Source organism: Trichogramma pretiosum, unplaced genomic scaffold, assembly GCF_000599845.2.
Source record: "Trichogramma pretiosum strain Unisexual culture from Peru unplaced genomic scaffold, Tpre_2.0 scaffold142, whole genome shotgun sequence".
Taxonomy (NCBI): domain Eukaryota; kingdom Metazoa; phylum Arthropoda; class Insecta; order Hymenoptera; family Trichogrammatidae; genus Trichogramma; species Trichogramma pretiosum.
The window spans coordinates 111,898-131,326 of NW_019641633.1; the positions used below are offsets into that span (position 1 = coordinate 111,898).

General features: G+C 34.5%; 1 protein-coding gene across 2 annotated transcripts in view; it reads left to right on the forward strand.

Moving 5' to 3' along the window:
* The first annotated feature begins 347 nt into the window (after positions 1–347).
* Positions 348–19,429, forward strand: part of LOC106649785 (RNA binding protein fox-1 homolog 3-like) — a 128,047-nt gene continuing 108,965 nt past the window's right edge. For both annotated transcript variants that reach the window (XM_014367400.2, XM_014367401.2), the window contains exons 1-3: positions 348–944; positions 14,013–14,291; positions 17,413–17,676. In XM_014367400.2, coding sequence (XP_014222886.1) covers positions 933–944; positions 14,013–14,291; positions 17,413–17,676 — 555 coding nt within the window. In that variant the 5' untranslated portion in view covers positions 348–932. The remainder of the gene's footprint in view (positions 945–14,012; positions 14,292–17,412; positions 17,677–19,429) is intronic.

The following is a 19,429-nucleotide window of genomic DNA, read 5'->3' on the forward strand; positions in this document are numbered from 1 at the left end:
TTCACAAAATCTTCGCATTTGTTTGATTTAAGTGGTGCGTGTAATCTGGTGGTGTAAAAAAATCATCGTTTATTTAAAATTATGCATATTATTTTTGGGATGCGTTTTGTAAAAGTTCATTAACTGACGTATGTTCGAAACAGCGACTCACAGTGGCAATGATGTGCGTTATTTTTGAGGCTGTATTGAAATATAAAGGCTTTATATGTGCTTACTTCATTTTATTCGAAACCTATAGGGAAATAGGAACTGACCTTAATTCGAGTTACTTTTAGTAAAGTTTTATTCTGTATTCCATTAAATACTGATTACTTCAAGCTTTTCCGCAATGCTTGGTGGACCTTTAGTGAGGCTTTATAATCATATACCTTCAGAATGTAATCAAACTGTAACAAACATATCTTGCTTGACAATTGCCAAATCAAGTTTATTATTCATTACATGCAAAAATAAAAATAATAATTAAACTCTAAGTAATATAATCAAATCTAATGGACTAAAGCATTATGTAATATACACTAAAAAGCTTGAGAATAGTAGATCTTTGAAATGACCTTTTAAACATTTTCATTGGACTATTTATAAACATATTTAAAATACTCACATTAATATATTATTGATGTAATAAAAAGAATTTTACAACCTATGTAAAAAACAGTTTAAAGAAATTTGTTTGGAATGAATGCCAGCAATTAAATTGTGGAAAAAACTCTAAATAATAACCATTTAATGCCCATGATTATTAAAAACAAACTATTTAAAAAACTAAATAATTTCAACCAAAGTGTTATTTACTTAATCTGTGAATAATATAATCATTTTCCCACGCATATATAATCCTGCACTAGGTTTCTTAAGTATCTTTCTTTGCCTAGTAGAAATACGGCCTCAAACTGTGGGGATCTGGAGCATATTTCCTTCATCCTCAAGGCATGTACTATCCAGTAAGTTTGCAAATGCTACTCCACAAATGTTTCCAATTCTATGGTCATATTATACACTTATTGTCATAGTATTATATATTATACATTGGTACCAAGTTTTTTGTAACGTGATTAATAATTCTTAATTGATGATTGCCATTTTTATCACTTTAGCATATTCATTTTTGTGCCATTCAGTAGCTCATAATCAATAAAAAAATTAAGTGATTAATGTTTTGCATGACCATGAAGGATGAGTTATTTTATACTTAACTATTGAAGCATCTGATTTCTGTTTTCAACTGTGTTATTCATAATTAACATCAAATTTGCAATCTCTCAGATTAGCTTAATAAAGTAAATTGCAAAATATTAATGACAGTATTTTTAAATTTTTAGTACATTAAAACGATAGTTTTTATCACTGCTTATGGATTTATATCGGGTATTTTCTGAAGTTTTTATTATAGCCACTTTAATTACCTAGGTACTTGGAAATTGCAAGTTTTTGTGATTTATATTCAAGTTAAATTATTTAATACATCTATTATATTACTGTTACTCGGTGTTTGTATCACCATGTGTTATGAAGGCGCAAATATTTTAAACTCCTTATGCAGTAAATATTCATTCATATATTATAGTCAATAAGACTTGTTTATTGCTTTGACCAGCTTATCCTTTTTATTTTAGACGTGATAGCATTAATGAATCAAATTTATACAAGTTTAACGAGGGTGGAGAATTGCTTGTAATAATATATGGCAAGACATGAAATACAAATCTGCTTATGAGTATAGGCAATCCTTCATTGATATGGAAAATTAGTAAGACACTTTTTGAAGTAAAGATATTATAAAATTAAGGCCCATGTTATGTTTCACTCTGTAGCAAGCATAATTATATCAAATGCTGATATTATTACAAACAGGATTGTGAGAATTTCAAATAATTAAATAAAAATTTAATGGTTGATTATAAATAGTCATCTGAAAATCAATTGAATTTGAAACTGAACTATTAATTTAAATTTATTTCCACTCAATATTGAATATAAAAAATGGGAATTGTAAATAATCTCCATGCTACTATACTTAAACTTTGAAACATAAGAAGTTTAATTTTTCATTAAGTATTATTATCATTATCATTTCAGTCATTTTTTTTTAATTTTATAATTACTAAAAAACAATCATAGTAACCCTGAAAAATTATATATAATTTAAATTTTAAATTTATTAAATAAAAATAAGTCTTAACAAATAACTAAATTTTAATTATTAATTCAATTGATTTTCAATTAATAAAAAAATATTATTTGAAAATGAATTACAAATTACTCAAGTAATTGAATAAGTTTTCAGTTAATTTATTTTAACATTGTTTTCAAGCTCTATTCACTACTTGATATTCTCTATTTAAAATATTGATGGATTTCTATGTGCATTCTAGACCTGGAAGTCAAGCTTGTTAAATCTGAAATTTTATTTAGTAGATTTCACTTAAATTCTTTTGGATTTATTTGACTTTCCATTCCATATAATTATTTTTGTTCTATAATTTTTTTATAGACATCTCTATAGCTTTTTGTCATATTGCATATTGTTTGAGATTTGTTGTAAACTGTTTTAAAATGGGTAAATATAATCAAGGAGTAACACAACTCAAGGATTTTTATAAAAATACTACAATTTATGATTTCTTATGTAAAAGCCTTGTTGAATCATTTATTTAGAGGCTTTAAGGATACTTGTATAATGCATCATAGAAAAAATTAAAATAAAGCATGTTAGAATTATTTTTCCAATAAAATAAGTTTTTTTGAAATTACAGTGTATAATATCATATACATTTTCATAAAATGAAGATTTTTTTTTCTAATGAAAAACCAGCTTTTGATAATAAATCAGTTTTGTTAAGAACAAATCAAAACCACCTCTCATCAATTGACGCTTTAACTGGTTTATTTTTCTTAAACCATTAAATTCTCATTACTCTAAATCATTCTTTTTGAGTGGCTCTTAATTTTCCACTAGCTGCCTTTTTTTGCATTGTCTGTTTGCAACTAAATTCGCACAAAAGTATTTGGTCTCTTCGAAAGTTTATTTTCTCACTTATGCGCAAGTTGCTCTTCTATCTCATTTTTGATAAATTCACACTTAACGTAAGTTTTCTTCCAACCAATTCTCATGACTGCAACTAAAGCGTGTACTAAAAAATTTTTAATTTTTGAAAAATACGCTCAGATGCAAAACTATACTCACTGAAAAGATAGAATAGTCCTCAGCACTAACAGTCCTGATGATTTTTACTAGATATTATATGCTATTAACAAGCAGTATCACTTTCAAACGCTTATTCTAGATTTGCTTTTTTGGAAGACGAGTTAAATAAGTGAGAAATTTTCAAAAAAATAATTAATGAATGTTATAAATGATATGAAAACACGAAAAAAATACACAAATAGAATTTGCGGCTACTCTATTCTTGGGTAAATTTTCAATTTTGTGCAAAAAATCTCAAGCAACATATCATATTTATATTAAGACAAAAAATTTAATATTATGGAGCAGATTTTTTACTTTTTGGTAAGTTTTGTGGTGAGTCATGATCTGCCTCAAAATTTAGTTTGTTATTCGGGTATATGTATTTCGGGTATCAAAATTGAGCCCCTCAAAGAGCGAAAAATAGCCTCTTTTACGTATTTTCGCTTATTTTCTAATTGTCGTAGCTTAGTCCCCAGAGCATATTTTTTAACTCAAACTGGCATGTACTTTTCATGAAATAATTACCGCACCCCCTGTTATAGGGTGGCATTGAAAGAGGATGAAAAATTGCAGTTGTTTTTATTATCGTTTTTTAGATATACGCAAAATATGATTGCATTAAAGGGCTGAAACGATACATCTAAAGACTTGAGATCGCAATAAAATTTTCAGAGATTATTTGTGTGTGTGTGTGAGAGAGATTGATTGATTGATTGAATAACTTTATTCGGCCACAGGGCAAGCCCCATCTGGCACAGTTGTATTTACAATAAGCATACATTGTTGAATCAAATTAACAACAATATAATAGGAGATACATTAGTAGTTTAATTAAAGCGTAGTTTAAAAATAGCATGAAGATGAATATGAGCGTTGTGAGGTGAGTGATAGTAGCAGCGGTAATAGTGATAGTGATAGTGAAGCAGGTAGTGTGGGGGGTGATGAAGTGGTATTAATTATGAGTGATCAGTTATATCCATGTCAAGTAATTTGCGAAAGACTGTAATTTTGAATTGGGCTATAGATTCTGGGTAGCAAGTAAGAGGGATTGTTGAATGAGATGACGGTGTAAGCAATTGACGCGATAAAGTATTGTCTTCGTCTGGCAGTAGACAGCCAACCAAGGGCCAGTCGGTGAGGCGTGACATGGTCCATCCATCCTATGCGATCGACGACATATCTTACACAGGCATTAAGGGCTCGTTGGAGTTTGAGTTCCTGATATTGAAACAGATCATTGTAGACTGCACACGCATAGTCGAAGTGGGGGAAGATTAATGCTTCTACGAGTTCCTTGCGTATAGGTCGTGGTAGTGCTTTGCGGTGATGACGAAGTGAATAGAGCACACGATGAACGCGCTTCACCACTTGCTTGACGTGTGCTCCTGAGTCAAGATTCGGCTGAATATACACTCCCAAGGACTTCACCACAGTCGCATAAGGCAGGGGTAGGCCATCCAAGAGCACCCGACGTGTGGTGGAGAGATCAAAGCGTCCCAAAAAAGCGTCACTACCCATCAGCATCACCTGTGTTTTAGCCTTGTTTAGCAAGAGGCCGTTAGCAGTGGCCCAGGCTGATACAGCATTGACATTGCGATTGAAGGCGCTCAGTGCTCGCGCAAAGTCCGTTGGAAAAAACGAGCTGTAGATCTGCAGATCGTCGGCAAAGAGCATGCATTTAGAGTCAACGAGGACGTCAGGCAGATCGTTGATGAAGAGAGAGAACAGCAGTGGCCCAAGGACACTGCCTTGAGGGACACCAGAAGTAGTCGGCAGCCAGGCTGATTCCAAACCATTGGAGTCAGTTACCGCCTGGCTGCGATGTCGCAGGTATGAGGCAAACCATTTGATTGTTGAGTCGCCAAAGTTGAATCTGCGAAGTTTCATTAGAAGCAGTTGATGTGGGACCATGTCAAACGCTTTAGAGAAGTCGAACAGAGCCAAGATAGTCATCTGACGGTCGTCCACCGCCTGTCGAACATCATCCATCAGGGCCAACAATGCTGTCTGAGTGCTATGTCCTCTTCGAAAGCCAGCCTGGCGTGGGTTCAGCAGAGAGAGAAAGAGAGAGAGAGAGAGAGAGAGAGAGAGAAAACGAGAGAGAGAGAGAGAAAACGAAAGAGAGAGAGAGAGAGAGAAAACGAGAGAGAGAGAGAGAGAGAGAGAGAGAGAGCGAGCGAGAGAGAAAGCGAGAGATTAAATAGATAGATAACTTTATTCTGCCTTAGGGAAACCTTGTCTGGCTCAAGTGCGTCAATGTGATAAATAGTCCAATCAATAAAGGTTTTGAAAAAAAAAATTCGCAACCAGAATTTTACGACGGATTCTTATTCTGGGTACCCTAAAAACTAATTTTCATAAAATGCCACTGTTTTTTGTTCCTGCGTTTTTGTTTATAAGCCTTTAAAAATGCAAAAAAGCATATTATAATTTTTAACTCGTAAAGTATAAGTTTTACGATAAAATGTTTCAAATAAAAGTTGTAGGCATTTTCTAGACCTTTATTCTGGTATTTTTTTCATATTTTTTCGTCCACTTGTTTATTCTCTAGGTCGAAAAAACCTCTAAAAGTGGCCGTTTTTACAATTGTTTATAATTATTTATTAAAACGTGCTACGGCAATGAAATCTTGAGAAAATGTAGCCCTCGTTACGCAGAATCCAATGCATTTTTCAAAATCTCGCTAAGTGCATTATTTATCGAGATATTGCATTTGTTTATTAAAAAACACTCCCCTAGTGATTGTTAAATAACTTTGAGTTGGCTCAACGTACGAAGACCAGACACAGCGCAAATTAAAGGTAGAGACCTCCCAGTCAATTTTCAACAATAAAAACAATAATTTTTTCATAAAGTCATGAAAAATAAACACCAGATATAAATGGGTACGAAAATTCTTATAAACAAATTGACTTATCTGCCGAACCAGAAGTCGTAAGTCAAATCGAATTTCGGCATCTTGTTCCTTGCATTTTTTACGCAAATTTTAAAAAAAATTGACCTCTCTAACTATATTGGAAACGAAGTTAGGCTTTTTTTTTTTAAAGATCACCACGGCTTTGTTTATTAACATTAAGAGCTGAAATTTGGTATACATTCGATCGAAATGTTGAACTTTTATATGTAAACGAATGCAACTATCAATCACCGTTATTTTTGCAACGATAATATTATTAACTAACAAAACATTCTGACACTGTCATGCACTCACACGGGTAGCGGAGTGGGGGAAGGCCGAGGCGAGCTGTTCCGGCCGCTCGAAAAACTAGAAATTGACTTTTCAAAATGAAGCGCGCTGGAAAAAATAACGTTATCTCGGCTTCTATTGAACCGAATTGCTTCTTGTTTTTTTTTTAAATTAAAGCTCTCAACAAATAACTAACAATTACATATGTTTGAAACCATTTGACCAAGTCGAAATCCATCTAAATTAATGATTTATTTTAAGGTGATATATTCTCGTCGGTTTTAGGCGATATAATAATTTGATTAATTGATATTTTTACTATGTATGATTTTTATTGACAACTGTTTATTATAAACAAATTAATTGTATTCAACCTTTTTCATTAATGGTTATGTGCAAGTTGTAATGTTTGTTTTTTTTCGAAATAAACTTAATCGAGAAAATTCTTATTAAATATTGATTATGAACAATTTCGAATCGACATTATCATATAATTTATCAGTTTTATTAATATAATATTCGGCCTCGCTCTGGGTTATGCTACCCCAAAAAATGTTTGGTTCTGTCGCATCGGGGTTGAATAGTCCTTCGTTTTTCCTTGAATAAGGAATCAATAAATTATTCATTTTCCAATCAAATCGGTGCAAAACATGTGCGGAAATTTTGCAGCGCAGAAAGCGGTATAAACATTTTGTTTGTCCTTGAAGCCTTCATTGTCAAACCATAATAAAAATTTTTGACACAGACTATTTCCTCTGTAATTTCTTCTAAGTTGATCCAATTGACAATCGTCCAGGTATTTTCGAAAAAATAAATCTCTCCTTGGTTGCTTTTTATTACTGAAGGAATAACTGTTGATATGTTAATATTTAATACTGGCAAGTGTTGTTTATTATTTCCTTTTAACGCACGAGGAGTTTCTGCCCGATAAACAAGCATCGGTTTACACTTGAAATTTCCGGATGCATTAGAGCATAATGAAAGTGTGAGCCGATCTTTCGATTTTTTAAACCTGGTGCGACTTTCTCTTCTTTTGTTAGGTACGTGCGGCTAGGCATTTTCTTCCAGTATAATCCTGTTTCGTCAGCATTAAAAATTTGTGATGGTACCAGATTTTTTTCACGAATTATCGCACGAAGTTCAGGTGGATAGTTGCGTGCTGCATCGTGATCCGCTGAGGCAGACTCACCCGAAAATCTAACATTGTGCAATGAATATCGTTCTCTGTATCTGTGAAACCAGCCTCTACTTGCAAGAAAAATATCGCCAGTGGGATTTTTTTCCTCTAGATACGCATAAAAATCTTGAGCTTGCTGCTGAACTGCTGCCTAGCATAATGGAATGTTTCTACGAATCACATCTTGAATTTCGAAGAATATATATAAATGTTTAAAAATAAATAATCTTACGTATCAACATTTCTTCCATTTTTTCGAGGTTGACATTTCGTGAAGTTTTGACTTGTTTCGCATATTGGCCCAGCTGCTGTACACTTTGGAATATTTTCTCCTTGTTTTTTCTAATTGTACGAATAGTCGACTCATTAACATCGAATTTTCGGGCAACTGCACCAACTATTTCTCCATTTTTCAATAAATCCAAAACTTTCATTTTGTCCAATAACGTCATGGGTTTTCTTTCTTTTTTCTTGTGTGTAATTTTTGTATTGGGAGCCATTATACGATAAGTTAATTTCTTTATATATTCAAAGGTAATTTTCAAAGGAAAATGTCAAAGGTAACCTAATGTTTATGTTTGTGGATTAGTAAACAAAGCATGGTTCAACGTGAACCTATCTTCAAAAACCGCGTTATTGCGAGACAAACTTCCGCGTATAAAGGGGTAAGTCGCATTTCGAAAACCGCGTTATTGCGAAACCGCGTATACTGGATCCGCGTATAACGGGGTATTCCTGTAATTTAGATGGATTCCGACTTGGTCAAATGGTTTCAAACATATGTAATTGTTAGTTATTTGTTGAGAGCTTTAATTTAAAAAAAAAAACAAGAAGCAATTCGGTTCAATAGAAGCCGAGATAACGTTATTTTTTCCAGCGCGCTTCATTTTGAAAAGTCAATTTCTAGTTTTTCGAGCGGCCGGAACAGCTCGCCTCGGCCTTCCCCCACTCCGCTACCCGTGCGAGTGCATGACAGTGTCAGAATGTTTTGTTAGTTAATAATATTATCGTTGCAAAAATAACGGTGATTGATAGTTGCATTCGTTTACATATAAAAGTTCAACATTTCGATCGAATGTATACCAAATTTCAGCTCTTAATGTTAATAAACAAAGCCGTGGTGATCTTTAAAAAAAAAAGCCTAACTTCGTTTCCAATATAGTTAGAGAGGTCAATTTTTTTTAAAATTTGCGTAAAAAATGCAAGGAACAAGATGCCGAAATTCGATTTGACTTACGACTTCTGGTTCGGCAGATAAGTCAATTTGTTTATAAGAATTTTCGTACCCATTTATATCGGGTGTTTATTTTTCATGACTTTATGAAAAAATTATTGTTTTTATTGTTGCAAATTGACTGGGAGGTCTCTACCTTTCATTTGCGCTGTGTCTGGTCTTCGTACGTTGAGCCAACTCAAAGTTATTTAACAATCACTAGGGGAGTGTTTTTTAATAAACAAATGCAATATCTCGATAAATAATGCACTTAGCGAGATTTTGAAAAATGCATTGGATTCTGCGTAACGAGGGCTACATTTTCTCAAAATTTCATTGCCGTAGCACGTTTTAATAAATAATTATAAACAATTGTAAAAACGGCCACTTTTAGAGGTTTTTTCGACCTAGAGAATAAACAAGTGGACGAAAAAATATGAAAAAAATACCAGAATAAAGGTCTAGAAAATGCCTACAACTTTTATTTGAAACATTTTATCGTAAAACTTATACTTTACGAGTTAAAAATTATAATATGCTTTTTTGCATTTTTAAAGGCTTATAAGCAAAAACGCAGGAACAAAAAACAGTGGCATTTTATGAAAATTAGTTTTTAGGGTACCCAGAATGAGAATCCGTCGTACAATTCTGGTTGCGAATTTTTTTTTTTTTCAACATAGGGACAGATTTTCATTGATTGGACTAAAATACAATGTAAAAAATATAATGATATGCTATTGTAAGCATTAACGTAGGGGTAATTTCGTAATCATATAACAATAGTTTAGCAGTAATATAGCAGTAATGTAGCAATAGTATAGCATTAATATAGGGTGAATGCGCCAGTTTTCGGACAGTTAAGAAAAATTCGTTCTTTGCTCATTTACAGAGCTTGTGTATTACGTTTGAAAATGTTTCTAAAGATACCTTTTGATAGAAAAAAAAGTAACCTTTGGAATGAGTACGGACACTTGACCAAAAAAGCTGATGATACTTCTAAAAAAATGGGAAAGCCAAAGAAATGCGAATCGTCCAGTTTTCGACCACCTCACTGAGCCGTCAATGACCCTGAAGTTGGAATTAGGTTAAATTTTTATTTTCGAGCTCTGAAAGCATAATGAATGAAAATACGTGTCTAAAAGTACATGAGAAACCTACTGATGAGCTTCAAATTGAATAAAAAACGTTTCAATAAAAAACGTTTGAATAAAAATTATTTAGAATTATTACAGGTGGTCGAAAAATGGATGGACAATTTTACCGAATTTTTCAATTTTCGACCAAGTCAGAATTATAAATTGAGCTACGAAACAGATTTAATAATTTCCAAGGGAAGCTATAAATTTTCTCTGAAAGTATAATATTTAAAGAATTAAAAAAATATTTTATTACATCAAAATTTGATATATATTTCTATTTGTTTAAATAATATCCTCTGGTGGCCGAAAAGTGGAGAGTGGTCGGTAAGAGGCATATTTACTCTATCACCAATAGAAACAAAATCATTACTTTCAAGAAAGTCATAAGTGGCAAAATTATTCTTGGTAGTAGTTCAGCTTAAGATTAATACTTGATGAATAAGAATGTTTAGATGAAGGGAAGATGGTGCAAATGAGGTGTATATTAAATAAGTTCTCTCTGAGTATGATTGAAGAATAGGTATTGAGTGATAGAAAGTAGATGAATTTTAAGGTCATTTTCTGAAAAAATTGGAATGGGTTGGGAATCGGGTTGCTTGCGGATGAATACAGTGAAGTTACGGAATAATGGTTTGGGATAACTTAGTTCCGCTGAAAGGGCTTTGGTGCACAGCAAATGTACTTGCTTTGGCCAAAGTTGCCATAGCGAGAGTTTGCTTTCACCACCCGTGTTGAAAAGTGTTTGGTTTCGAATATTCGACAGCTTATGAGAGTGAGAGACAATTGTATCGCGCACAACCGGTGAAGAGCATTGAAAAACCAAAGAACGCGTATGACAACTATTTGGATTTTGTGGTTGATGTTTTTGGCTCCAACTTCTTGTGCGAGTTATGAAGCGGGTATGCTGTGGCAGTCCTATATTCGAGAGGGTTTTATCGAGGATGGTCCTGTCGGTGAGGGTCGACTCAAGTGGCAAGCCTGACAGCAGGACCTCACAGTTGTCTGAAAGATGTTGAGGCGCAGAAGAAAAGTCGGCCGTTTGCATATGCTTAATCGTTTCATCGATATGTTGAAGCTCCAGTATTAGGTCCGAGATGGATTTAGCGTTCAGCTTCAAGGCATTCACCTGCTCAGTCAGACGCTCATCTAGTTTGACCACAGCCCTCGCTACGCCCTCTATCCGAGTCACAACTGCATCCATACAATCTCTAATAGGTTTAATACTATTTTCCATACTATCTTCACAACGTTTCAAACTATCTTTCATAATATCTTCAAAGCGCTTGATAATCTGATTCATAAAAATAGTCGCCCACTCAAGAGTATTATTGCTTGAAGATGTCATAATGGTAATAATAGAAGGAAGCAATAATGATTTTTGGACTGATGTTGAAGAATATTGAGAAAATTGGGAAAGAGGTGGAAAGCTATTGAATTTACTGAGTAGAGCTATTGACAAACAGGAAAGAAAGATGTGTTGAGGAGAAATAGGCTATGCAGATGAGAAATAAGAGATGTAATGATACGGTCCTAGCTTAAGTTGATGAATCGATCCACCTAGTCAAGTTCAACTACACTGCCACAAACACTCGCACAAACACAGATTATCAGCGTCACACCAGCAGACGATAGCTTGATCAGAATGACGACGATCCGTGCCCGTTCATTGAAGTAGAGAGCTTCCTTGGCTCCTTGCTTGGCTCTTCCTTTACCTTGAAGATTAGCCTAGCAGACAGATGCTGTACGATGTTGAGCCGGCTCTGTCCGTATGACTTCAGGTGCACGATGTCGAAAACTAACCTCCAATGCCGGTGTAGAATATAAAAAGTAATTTTAGTCAGGGCAAGGGAGGAGCCGTGATAGGGGTCCGGTTGTAATTGACCCTTGCAAAATGAGCGTGCAAGAAAACTGCCCGTAGGCAGGTCGAGGCAGTACAAAAAGCAAGAAATAGAGGAGCCGAAAGAAGTGCGTGATGTCGTACTTACTCAGAAAGATTGATTGATTGATTGAAAGACTTTATTCGGCCACAGGGTAAACCCCATCTGGCACGGTTGTATTTACAAAAGTACAATTGTTTATAACAATAATTTATAGTACCTTGAAGGTATTTACTTTAGTATGATATTTAAACTTATAACTAAGTATAACATTGCATAATATTGTAGTATGTAGTATTATAAATGATGCACTAGAGCATGATTATTTGAGACATAGTGTTGCATAGAAAGTAGCGTGGTACAGCATAGAGTGTCATAAGACGATGTGACATTGCATAAGCAACTTATACAGTATTAAATAGCGCAGTAGAGAATAAGATCTAGATTATCATAGAGCATCTCGCTCACTGGGTGAGCATAGGTGAATTTATTAACATTTGTTGCTTGGTCAGTTGTGGATGTTATGATGAAGAAGTCCCATTGAATTTTAAAGTGTATTCAGGATTGTTGGCAGGAGCGCATTCAGTCGGCCGGATTACGTCATCTTGACCTAGGTTTCAATGCTCTGATGTCACACTCGCTCAATATGGGAATAGGTTTTGAACCATTCATTTCGTGCATGAAAACTGTGAGATTTCTTACGGTTGGCTGAGCATAATTCAGCTTTTGAGCAGCATCATAGGCTTTATTCAATAGACTGAAGATCTCGCTTGGCCATAAGTGGCGCAGTCTAATCTTCTCATCGCCCTTACCAAAAAGCTTACTAGTGCTTACTGAAGCCAGTTTGGACGCGTTCATCATGCAATGGTCACGAGTGCTTGGAGAAGACAATTTGAAGACGAATGCTCTGGTATTTTCAGGAGTAGGTCTGCGTCTATGTTTAGGCCTCCATGGACGAGTGTTAACCATGAATTTATTGTAGCTTTTAAGTCCCATGGCTTTGAAGACTTTGTCGAGAGCTTCCTCGTCCGTCATTTCGATGTCTGTCGGAACTCCAGTGAGAAGGATCTCACACGGGTCCGATACATAAGAGTTAGCTGGTGTAGACACTGAACTCGGAGGGGTAGAGGCGGGTATAGAGCTCAACGACTTCTTGACCATGACAATGTCAGCACGAATATCGGCTAATTCAGCTGCCTGGTCCTCCGAACGCAGCTCCTGAGCTGTTATTCTGCCTTCAAGCCGAGTTATCGATGATTCGATCGTCATAAGGTGCGTAGATAGCTTATCGAGCTTCGCGTCGAGGCGCTGGAGAAAGTCAGCAAGCTGTGGTGGTAGTTCCTGCTGCAGCAAATTTCCTGTGCTTGCCATTTTGAGCCAAATTGCAGATTAGAAGAAAAGAAGAATCCCAGGCGTAGCAGAAGTAAAACAGGTAGTCTCGCGTTGGCACAGAATAACAGCTATACGTGAAGGTAGCAGAACTCTAGGCTCCTCCATTCACCCTAACCTTAGCTCAGTACACAGGTGTCGCTCCGGTGGAATTTGCCATGTGGTGGAAAACTAACCTTGAATTGTTCAGCACGCAGAAGAAATTGTTATTTATTAATTGCAGGGTCGAAGATGCAACAATCCAATTGGTGCACTAGGAACCTTGCAATTTTTGGCATGCAAGAACTGAAGAGAGAGAGAGAGAGAGAGAGAGAAGGGGTTCTAACAGGGCTTTACCCTGCCTATCAGTATCCGTGCTCTCCCAGACTTCGTGTTGCTTGTTGGCATCGCACCGTATGATCAATGTCAGGGCTTCTGATTGGCAGGACTTACCTAGCTTTTTCACCTCGACGGTAGGTGACTCCTCCCGTGAGTTGAATGGAAAGTAGGCTGAAGCCACCACCATCTGTCTCGATAGTGTGTACATAAGGGCTTACACAATTTTTTCAACCCTTAAATCAAAATTGCAATTTTGCAAATAAATTTCAAAACAAATAATAATCATAGATAAAGTTGATATAATTACTTGCAAATCCATACCTAGGGGGTTTTTAAACGTGTTATTTCAGGCGCTCTTTTTGGCGCCAATCGATATTTTCCGTGTTATTGCACATTTTGTAGTATTTCAGATATCCTTGACTATAGGTAGCCCTTAAGACAATTTTTGACTGATCTTTAAATTTTCTATATTTTTTACAAACTTGGAAATTTTATGTTTACTTAACGTTTATTTTTTCGCAGCATGTGGTGCAAACCGGTATGACAGCACCTTATGGTGGTGGAGTCTTTCCTCCTCAAATTAATAGAATCGGATCTATAATGAGTTCTACAAACGTAACCAATGATGCCAAACCTTTATCAATAAGCATCAAGGATGAAAATTTGGGTAGTCATCAACAATCAACTGCTGTTCAAGTTACTCAAGCCAATCCATCCACACAATGCTCCACTAAAGCCCAATTATCACAAGGAAATTTCAGTCCACCATCCCCTTCAAATGAAGTCGAACAACAAGCTATGGTAGGACTTTCATAAATGGCTTTAAAGTAACAAAATAATTTATCAAAACCTAATTTTAAACTTACCTATAAACTTTTTCGGAAAGTCGCATGCTTAAGGTGAATACAGGAGTCCCTGGTTATACGCGGGTTTATTATCCGCGGTTAGTCGATTTGCGCCCATCCCTTCGTATCCGCGGGTCGAGTCTTGTTACCCGCGGATCGAAGATCGTGATTTTTTTCTCGGACGTATCTATATTCAGTTTGAATTTGGTTAGTGTAGACGCGTAAATCGAAATTGTCAATTAACCTAAATTTGTTGAAAATTTATAAATTTATTTAAGTATGGCTTCATCTAAAACTCCGTCGAAAACTGCCTCAAAAACCACTGGCAGATCAGACTGATGATGCACCTGAACCGATTTTTGATTCGAAACTGATTGTCGAAGTTATGGTTCTAGTTATTCGAGCAGGTGAATTAGCAATGACTGATGATCTAATAATGACGCGTAGCTTGACTTTCAAACACTACTGTGATTTAGCTGCACAAATTTATGAAGAAATGCACAAAGATATTTTGAGACGAGCAAAGCAGAAAAAATTAACCGATTACTTTCAAAATTAAACATAGAATTGCATATATGTGTTGTTAATATAAATAAACATATATAAATAGATAAACTACTCAACAAATACGTTTATTTGTAGGTAAAATGTACATATAAACTGTGCTTTCTCGAGGTTGAGGAACGTAACCCTCTCTTTCCCATAAGAGCAAGGTCTTATTATCCGCGGTTTTGTTATACGCGGTACTTTTGAGGAACGTAACCCCCGCGTATAACGAGGGACTCCTGTACATAATATGAGTGAAAAGTTGGTTGACAAATGTTCTTACAGTTATCATATGCAAAAAGAAAAATACGTATACTTAATTGTTTTTTGACGCAGCTAAGTTATTTTCATACAAATTGCCTGATTTTATTATATAATTCATATTCATTGCGATAACTCTCGAATAGATAAATCAATGAAACCAAATTTTCCAGGATAAGCACTGAAAAAAAAAATCTTGCAATTACTCACAATATTCAACTTTCATTGACTCTATTTAGTTTTCGGTTTGTGCTACAACCCCTCGTTATGCAAGAAAAGCATATCCACGTCTATTGCTCAAAGTACTACAATTCTAAATAAATTATTCAAAAAAAAGCCATTTGAATTTCACCTTGCGACAAAAAAATCAAAATCGTTTTAGAATATTTGTCATTTTATGCATTATAATTTTTCCGTTAAAGCACACAAAGAAGATATTACATTTAAAATATGCTAAGAGTACATACATCGCATCTGAGTCAGTAAAATATAGTTTAATTAAAAAGCAGAGAAACGTCACGAGGACCATTTTTTAACCCATTAACGCGCAAAAGTGCAATTTTGTGCATGAATTTTCCGTTGTAAAAAAATTATGGATAAAGTTAAAATATTTTCTTGAAAATCCATATCCAGGGGTTTTTGGGTATGCTCTTTCAGTATCCGGTGTTATTTTTGCGATAAATAAACATTATCATCGTTTATTTTGCCATTAAAAACAAAAAACGTGATTTTTTGACTCACAATTTTTTTTCAAAGTCGATTTTCTACCTTGCCTTGCCTTCGGAGGGTTCCCATAACACCAGAAATCGTGCACTTTTTCTCTGAACCTTCAAAAAATGCGCTGCCGCGATTTTTATCTTGCCCCTATATTTCTAAAATGGCGAATTTATACCGGGCAGTGGTATAAAAATTCACTCATTTTTTACTCAGAACCTATTTTACATGCGCTAAATATGAACTCAAAAGTACAATTTGGAGTGTGAAAACTTATTTGAAATCGTTTAGAGAATACGTGTGATTTTTTTCAGAATTTTTCAGACCACTTTGAAAATTTTGCAAAATACGACTATTTCCCGGCCGGTCGAAAAAATCCAAAATGTTCCAAAAAAATCTGAAAAATTCTGAAAAAAATTATTTAAAAATTCTGAAAAAAATTCACATGTATTCTTTAAACAAATTTGAACGCTTTTCATTGTATGACTTTCTTTTATAAAGTCAATAATTTACAAATAAAAAATGTGGCAATTTTCATATCGCTGCTCGGTATAAATTACCCATTTTAGAAATATAGGGGCTAGATAAAAATCGCGGCAGCGCATTTTTCGAAGGTTCAGAGAAAAAGTGCACTATTTCTGGTGTTATGGGAACCCTCCGAAGGCAAGGCAAGGTAAAAAATCGACTTTGAAAAAAAATTGTGAGTCAAAAAATCACGTTTTTTGTTTTTAATGGCAAAATAAACGATGATAATGTTTATTTATCGCAAAAATAACACCGGATACTGAAAGAGCATACTCAAAAACCCCTGGGTATAGATTTTCAAGAAAATATTTTAACTTTATTTATAATTTTTTTACAACGGAAAATTCATGCACAAAATTGCACTTTTGCGCGTTAATGGGTTAAGATCTTTATCTATCTTACAAATATATTAATCGAATAAACCTGTCAGATGCGATTCAAAATATCGTTTTTGAGCCTATAACAAAGCTTCCTCTAGGAGGAAGCAATACTTTGTACAGTATCCTATATACTGCAACGGGCAGCTTAGGCCTAACGGGTAATTAACTCCCCTGCTCCTCCTCAGGCTTCACGTCTAGTTTCTTTTTTCAGATATTCTTAGTTGGCGTTGAAAAAAATAATTCGAGTGAGATAATCTATATAAGCTAATAAAAATTTAAGGGCTCAATGGGGGCTAAAATAATTTTATATTTCTATTTATAATATTAAGCTGAAAAAGTGAAAAAAACTATTTTTTCAGAAAATAGGCCTCAGAGCCTTTTTTAATACCCTATAAATGTTTATCGATGAAAGTCTTTCAACTGATACCAGTTTTTTAAACTGTTTATAAGTATCTAACTGGAAAAAGTACTTTCAAATAAGGTATTGAAAAGGCTCTTATGCTTGTTTTCGAAAAAAAACAGTTTTTTTCACTTTTTTAGCTTAATACTATAAATACGAATATAAAATTATTAGAGCCCCCTTTTAGCCCTTAATTCTTCAATCTAAATTGCTACAATGGTAAATCAATCCTAATCGTATATTATTTTCAGTCTGAAGTTTTTCAAGCAGCAGTTGCGGCTGCTGTAGTTGCGGCTAACAGCAATGTAAATCAACAGGCTGTTTCTACTACCGTTACTAATGACATCGATTCGGATACAAATGCAGATGCCAATTCTCTCATCCCAGCATCTTCGAATGCCATGACACCATCTATACAAACCCAAATAAATGAATCCAAAGGCCAACCTAAAAGATTACATGTCAGTAATATCCCTTTTCGGTTCAGAGATCCTGACTTACGAGCTATGTTCGGGGTAAGTAGTTTGATAGCTAAACCTTCTTTTTGATCTTTGATCAATTTTTTAAAATTTTTATTAAATATTTTCATGAAAATGGAAATAGTCTAATTATTATAAGAATTATTACACAAATAGAATAATAATGCCTTTGAGGATTCTTATTTACTGATTGAAACTTGTGATATAGAATCTATATCATAATAGTACTGTACTATACGAGGGCTATAAATAACACTTTACGGCATGGTGTAGTTTGGAGCCCTAGCGCAGCGAGGGTTAATAGCTAATACTAAAAAATATTCATAAAAAGCCAATTATTATTATTATAAATCAAAATTTGTGCAAAGTTTTGCTTTTATGAGGTTGCTGCGGGTAACTCGCTAGTAAATAGAGTGTTGGGGCAGTAACATGGGTTAAATTAGCACGGTTTTGGAAAGAAGAGAACTTTTTCTATAATTTCTTGACCCGCTTTTCGTATGTTATAGTACATGGTAAAAAGGTTCCAAAAAAAATTTTTAGACCCCCTTTCCCCTCCTACCCCCACTTCCAGTATAAACGTCCATTTCCGATCAATATTTTTTCTGAGGACATGAAGCAATTAAAAAATCTGAAATATTCACGAAAATACTTTTCAATAATGCAAACAACCTTGAATTTTTTCAGATTTTTTGAGTGCTTCAGGCCTTCAGATTAAATCATTAAAAATTCTGAAAATCGAGATATGGTGATATGAGCCGATATAGTAAACGGAAATTTTTTCAGTTTTTTATCACATAACCTCAATTTTTTTCAGATTTTTTCAGATGACCTAACGCACCTTTTGAAGCCCAAAACCGCATTTTTTGACGAAAATAATTTTTTTAGGGCGCAACGGAGCCTCGAAAAATCTGGAAAAATTTTTTCCTTGTTTTTTTCATCAAAATACATGATCTCAAATTTTTTCAGATTTTTTAATGAAAGGCAATAGCTTCTAGGGCCGAAAAATGATATTTTCAACAAAAAAAGGTTCCTAGAATCCGATGGTTCCGGTAAAAAAATTTGAAAAAATTTTTTTTGAATTCCTTGACAAATTTTATAAAATTTTTACCGTTTCAAAAGTCCGATTGAAGCTTCCTAGCTCAATCTAAAGCATCACAAAGATTCGTGAAAAATATCTGAAGACGTTTCTGAAGCCATCAAGAAATGATGAAACTAGTTTGATGCTCTGGATCAATTTGACCTCCCGAACTCTTATATGCCCAAGCCAGGCAAAATGTTGCGAAAAACGCGATCAAAGTTTCGAAAATTAACATAGGCTTATATGAGAATTCATTCATATTTACAATTTATGAAAAGAAATCAAAGTGTGCACGGGAATAATTACACAGGCACACAAAAAAAAAAATGCTCAGTCCCAGAGACCGGACCCAGTAGACTTTATGTTTTTGGGGTCGCTGAATCCGAATCCGTCGTCGGTTTTTCGCCATCAGATCGATTTAAGGTCATTTGAAGGTCATTCAAAGGTCAAATCATGTAAAATAGGTTTTAAAATCTGAAACTATTCCTACATAGGTTTTTGAGGATGCTGAATTCAAATCTGAAGTCAGATGACCTCTACGACCTTACCTTCAAGGTCATTTGAAGGTCAAACTTAGAAAATGCGATATAAAAATCCGAAAAATATATTTTTTTATGTTTTGAGAGTCGCTGAATTCAAATTCAAGGTCATTTTGACTCAATGTTGACATCTAAAGGTCATTTAGAGGTCATTTGAAGGTCAAATCATAAA